Source organism: Orycteropus afer, unplaced genomic scaffold, assembly GCF_000298275.1.
Source record: "Orycteropus afer afer isolate SDZICR_OR568_19922 unplaced genomic scaffold, OryAfe1.0 scaffold00145, whole genome shotgun sequence".
In the NCBI taxonomy this organism is placed as follows: Eukaryota; Metazoa; Chordata; class Mammalia; order Tubulidentata; family Orycteropodidae; genus Orycteropus; species Orycteropus afer.
Window position 1 is genome coordinate 4335250 of NW_006921732.1, and position 6635 is coordinate 4341884.

At 37.3% G+C, this 6635-nt stretch overlaps 1 protein-coding gene across 1 annotated transcript in view; it reads right to left on the reverse strand.

Annotated features, from left to right (window-relative positions):
- Positions 1 to 6635, reverse strand: part of TUT4 (terminal uridylyl transferase 4) — a 156402-nt gene that overhangs the window by 102538 nt on the left and 47229 nt on the right. Inside the window, exons 4-6 of the mRNA XM_042781656.1 lie at positions 5940 to 6117; positions 4543 to 4631; positions 407 to 458 (exon numbers count right to left, since the gene is read on the reverse strand). Coding sequence (XP_042637590.1) covers positions 407 to 458; positions 4543 to 4631; positions 5940 to 6117 — 319 coding nt within the window. The remainder of the gene's footprint in view (positions 1 to 406; positions 459 to 4542; positions 4632 to 5939; positions 6118 to 6635) is intronic.

Sequence of the window (6635 nt, forward strand, 5' to 3'; positions counted from 1 at the left end):
AAGAGGAATCAGACAGACAAGGCATATACAAAAATCTTAGAAGGTATGATTCAGTTCATGCAACATACGTTTTCTAGTACACTTCTTAAACAAATAATATACGTATCCATACTATATAGTACCCAAAAAACGAAACTCACTGCTGTTGAGTCTGACCCGACTTACAGAGAACCCTCCTTGGGTTTCCAAGACAGTATTACTACAGAAGTAGATTGCCCAACCTTCTTTCTGAGGAGTGGCTGGTGGGTTTGAACTGCCAGCCTTCTGGTTAGGAATTCCAATATGCTAGAAGTTTTAGTTCTAACTTGGTTAGCCATAACAACACAAAGAAAGTACCTTTAGAGAACCTTCTGTCAATGGTGCACACCATTAGGCAAATTCAAAAACATAAAGGGAAAAAACTCACCATTTTTTTTTAAAATCCCAAGTACTTGTATTAGAAGATCTGGATGATTCATCTAAAAAAGTTTTAAATTAAATCAACATACAAATTTCAAATTCAAACAGCGTAACTTTAGAGAAAATTTAATTTCATTACAGAATAACATTTATAGAAAATCACACTCTGTTTTAAAATACAGAAAATAGTATTTTATTTTTATGTTAACAAGTCTTATTCACAGAAGTAGAATCTAATAAAGGATGTAGAGCTATTATTCCAGCAATACTACTTGAATTAATGAATTCTTAGAGTGAGAAAAGGTCCTGGAATTTCACAGAGAACCAAGTGAGAAAGAAATTACTGTATTTTTTTCGCAAATAGCACGTCTAACATATATAACACACACAAACATGTAACAGGCAGAAATGACAAAATTATGCTTAAAAGTTCTGGTATAGTGTAACCATGTATATAACATGAATGTCTTGTAACATTTCCAAAAGTGAGTTTTGCCTTATTCCCCTCTTTCAATAGTCCAAAAATATTACTTTTTATCATATTTATATTATAAAGGTCTATTAAGACATGATCAAGAAGCCATGGATCTAAGTATTGATTTGGGTTAAGAGAAGGGTGATGTACCAAATGTAAGTGATCACACGGTGGCAGTGAAGAAGAAGAAGACATAGAGAGGTGCAGAGGAGGTACAGACAACAAAAATGAACTCTTCTGCAATACAGTTCTGCATTGTCAGTGAAGGCAAACATTGATATATACGCATGATAGATGATGGGTGGACAGGCTGAACTATGAGGTATGTCTATGCAGGGAAGAGTGTGGCCATGACCATATACACAGCTGGCAGAGGACGTTTTTTCAAGTGTATCTGTATGTTCTGTAAGAATTCCCAGGTATCCAGTAGAGCTGACAAGGGACAAGCTTGTAGTCACTTCTTGGCCACAGCCAGCTACCCAAAGGGAGTGAGTAGTTGGACCTGGGGCTCGGGACCATGGCCATAGGGGACATCAAGCTCAACTGGCATAACATACTACACAAAAACATTGTTCTACATCCTACTCTGGCGAGTAGTGACTGAGATCTTAAAAGCTTGCAAGCAGCCATCTAGATGCAACGATGAGAAAAGAGGAATGAAGAAAACCAAAGACACATGGAAACAATTAGTCCAAGTGACTGGCACACCATGCGATCCTTAGCCTATAAGACTATGAGACCAGAAAAATTAGATGGCGCCTGGCTACCACTGTCAACCACTCGGAGAGGGATCTATGCAGGAGATCCTGGATAGAGAGGGAGAACAACGTGGAACAAAACTCAAAATCATAAAAAAAAAAAAAAAAAAAGGGACCAACCAGGTTTGCTGGTCTGATAGAGCCTGGTAGAACCACTGAGACTATGGCCCCTAGCTGCCCTTCAGGTCTGGAATTGAACCCACACCTGTGGCTTCCAGCCAAACAAAAGACAGGTATATGAGCTGAACATTTATTTATATTAGGTGGATACACTCTTTGGAGAGATCAATCATGGGAGAATAGAAGGGCTGTGTATAAACAGTGAGACAGCTTGACGGGCAGGAGTATATGGGAGGGAAGGACACAGGGAAGAGGTAAGTATGGGGAGAGAGTGGGAGGGAAGCTGTTGCACTGCGGTAAATTGTAGTCAATGTCATGAGACAAAGTGTATGTGAGCTGCTGTACGAAAAATGAATTTGCTCTCTAAACTTTCACCCAAATCACAATAAAAATAAATAAATAAATAAAAAGAAGTCATGGATCAAGTTTGGCAGTACTCCACTAATCAGAAAATAAACAAATGAAACTGCATGTTTGCTCTGGGGCAGTTCACAGTCAGGCCTGAGGGCAGTGGAGTTCCTTGTAGCATATCTACACCCAGGTATGTTGCAAAAGAGATGGGCAGAAGGTTAGGTGGAAGGCTGGGCAGAGAGCTGGTCCCATGGTGGCCAGGGGCCATTGCTCACATGACCAGGTCCCACAGTGTCACCCATACAAGAAGTCAGGGAGCAGGGCAGTGCCAACTATGAGCGTGCACTGCCCCAGCCCCACAGTACCCCAAGAAAGCCAGTCAGACCTGTCTCATCCAAGCGAGGGATCCACTGAACCTCTGCACCCATGGCTCTTACAAATGTCCCCAGAGTCCACATGGGTGGGAGATTCAAATGACCTGAGCATGGCAGACTGCCAGCCAAAGGGCAGGGTGGAATGTGCTTAGCTGTGGTGCGCCAGCCTTGCTCACCTCGGAGATCTCTCTGGCCCAGGGTGCACAAACCTATGCACTTCGTGGGTGGGGGCAGGTCACCCTGGCAAGGGCCGTTTCCAGGGCAGAAAAAGTGATTTCTTCCTGCATTGGAGAAAGTAGTTTGCAGAGCAGGGAAGGAATCCTGCTGGGAGAGGGGCTGCTTTAGAAACTCGAGGGTAGGCTAGTGAAGGTCTGCTTCTGGGAACCAACATCTGCATCAACAGGTACCAAAATGAAGACTTAGCATTAAATCCGTTGGACAGAAAAAAAAAAATGAAAGCGAAGTCATCAATATGTAAAAAATATTGGTATAGCGTGCTTATGAAAATTATGTGCAGAGGTTGTACCATATGAAAAAACATATAACACCCGTGTTATTTGCGTAAAAATACAATAGTTTACCAAGTGATAATTAAAGACAACTTGTTGAGATTAGAACTTTTAGGGATGCAAACTAGAGATTGGTCAAAAGGTTTATAGTAAAATACAATTTTACATAACAAACCTGTCAAATGGTTACAATTTAATGTGTGCTAGTATTTAACAGTATTTAATGATCATACATTAATTGTAAAGTAAATGGCTATTCAGGCTAGAAATTAAAACATAAAACTTTCACCCATATCAAATCTCTTTGACTATAAAATCACTCAAAATATTAAAATATTTATATTTTTATTAAAATATAAAATATTGACTGGTTATTTTAAATGTTTTATATGCCACAAAGTAAGCAATGTTAGCAGTTGTAAACAATATTGGTACTTTCACTAATGATAAATTTTAAAAAAAACCAAACCATTGAGTTGATTCCAACTCATAGCAACTCTATAGGACAGAGGAGAACTGCCTTATAATGGTTCCAAGGGAGTAAATTTTTACAGAAACAGATTGCCATACCTTTCTCCCATAGAGTGGCTGGTGATTTTGAACTGCTGACTTTTCAGTTAGCAGCCAAGATCTCAACCACTGTGCCACCAGGGCTCCTTTACTAATACTATGAGATACTAATTACTAAAAGTACCTATCTTATCTCCCACCAGACACTGCCAATTAATATATCTGGTATGTACCATATCAACTGTTATCTTGTTATCATACAAGATTGTTACTTGTATGTATCAAGTTATTATCTCTGTTTTGGAAATAAGGAAACTGAAGCTCAGAGAGGTCAAGTAACTTGCCATTTGAAGCGAGGATGTGAATGCAGATGTGTCTGATTATAAGGTTCTTTCCACTTTCTATACTGTTTCCCATAACAATTAACTGTTCAACATGTTGAAACATAAACACTTTTCTTCTTTTTTTCCTTTTCCAATCCCCCGCCACTTTTTAATTGTTCCTTATTTCTTCTCCTCTGCCTATGTCTGAAACCTACTGTTGTTGGGTGCCGTTGATTCCAATTTCTAGTGACCCCGTGTGACAAGCAATGCTTTCTTGGCTAATGTTTGTGGAAGCAAATCACCAGGTCTTTCTCCCACAGAGAAAGGTATGTCTAAACCATCAACTCTTCAGGTAGCACTCAATGGCTGTGTTACCAGGGCTCTTCTGAAGCCTACTAGTATGGCTAAGACACTTGCCTGCTAACCAGACGGATGGCGGTTCAAACCCACCAGCCACTCCTCGGAAGGAAGGTTGGGCAATCCTACTTCCGTAGTGATACTGCCTCGGAAACCCAAGGAGGGGTCGCTATGAGTCGGGGCTGACTCGACGGCACATAACAACAACAACAACAACAACAGTAGTTTCGAAAGCAGTGCTTTGTTACAGTGATAACACTCTACAAAACAAAGTTTTATAATTTCTTATCTCTTATCTAAAGAGATCATCAATAAAACACACTAAGTTAAGAACCACACATAAAGACTTCTTTTCTAATCACTTACCTTGGGAGGAAATTTTATATCTATATTAACATCACTACTTTTCAAAGCAAACTTAGTCAGTGATGAGCCATATAACCTAAGTGAACATTCTGGAAGAAAGGAAAAATATCAAAGCATAAAATGGAATGTAAAAACTGGACTCAAAAAACAGTGGTAGGAAAACTGCAAATATTGATTCTATGTCTTCCATTTCTAGTATAATGATCACAGACGAATGATGCCCTTTCTTACTGATCTATAAAATAATAAAAAAATATTTCTCAGTTCAGAGTATAGAAATAAGGAAGAGAGAAATTATTCATAAAAGTCTAGTGTTTGAACAAAATTTTAATAACAATTCAGTTAAGGATAACTGAGAGTATGTTAAGTATCCAATGTATAACAGAAAAATATACCAACCTAGCCATAACCACTGTCACAAACTACATTTAGTTTTAGATGTAAGGAATAGTATTTTGAGTGTGGAAGAAATTAGACATTCAATGCCAATACTTTTTAGTGTTTCAGAAACTGTAAGTTCACACTCAGTTTTATATATATATATATAGATAGATAGATAGATGTCTACACACATATATATATATATATATATATATATATATGTCTACTTTTTCCAAGCTCACGAAATATCTGAAAGTCATCTAAATCACTGAAATCTAAAATATTCACTTCTTCTCTTAAGTAATGGTGAATAATTTTACATATAATTTAAATTAGTATTCATTGTATTATGGGTTCCATATCATCACGGAAATAAACCAAAATAATTTTTTTCCATTTTTTAAATTTCAATTTTTCTTTCTTATAGTTCTCATAATGGATCTATATGATGCTATAACATATCAAGAGTTTGTAAATCCTTTGGTGGTAAGAAATAACAGTCTTATTTAAGGTATATTTAATTAAATCTTATATTGATACAAAAAGTGATGGGAGCTAAACAGACTTTACATAAAATGTCTGAAATAAACCTGGACTGAATCCCCTTTGTACCAAAAATTAGGTTTTCTATAAAGACAGAAATTCTACCTCCATAGTAGCTACTTAAAGTAAATTACTTTTTCACAAAATCAATCAATAGGAATTTTATTCAGTGACTGATTAGAACATTTATACTTAAGCTACTTTAACTAAAAGTCCATTTAGAAATCAATGATACTAAAAATTTTTTCTATAGTGGCATTTGCTTATTACCAAAATTATGCTATGTCAAAATTCTCAATTTCCATTTTTTAAATACTTTCCCCCCAAAATTTCACAGTCCATAAAACAAATTCATCTACTTTTAAGACAGAGAAAAGAGAATGTAAATCATTAAGAAATTTGCCTTAAGTTCAAAAAGAAGCAAGAAGAAGAGTTTTGTGGATTAAAAAATTAAGTATGAAATGTATTTGTACCTGGTAAACATGTTGTTATAACCTTTGACATTTCCTCCACAATTTCTTGCCGAACTCTGAGGTCATCATCTGTTATCCCTTGTTCTTTTGCTAACTCAACAACTGCAACACTTAAAGCGGCCAAGTGGGCAGTGGAAGGAAGTGGCAGAGAACGAAGTTCACTTTCTTCCTGTTTTTCCTATGAACATAATGTTTAACAACAGTAACAACAACAACAACAAAAAGATTTCTATTTTAACGTCTTTATATTTAGGAGATGATAGAAATAGATTAACTCAACAAATATTCACTGAGCACCTTCTATATGAGACACCTAGCACCCAGAAGTGAACAAACAAGAGCGAGATCCCTGCTTCTGGGAAGCAGGACTGAAAGAATCAGAGGTGCTATGGGAGAGGTTGCTGTTAAATACTTTTACAAAATAGAATTTGCTCTACTGTACTATCTTCATAAAATTTGAATACATTAAAGCCAAGGTACCTTGGCTTTGATTCTGTTGCAACAAAGACAAACTTTCTTGTATGTAGTAGGTGGTCTTGAACTTTCTCTGATGGGCATGTGTTGTTGTTGTTGTTATGTGCCGTCGAGTCAGCCCTGACTCATAGCGACCCCTCCTTGGGTTTCCGAGGCAGTATCACTAGGAAAGTAGGATTGCCCAACCTTCCTTCCGAGGAGTGGCTGGTGGGTTTGAACCGC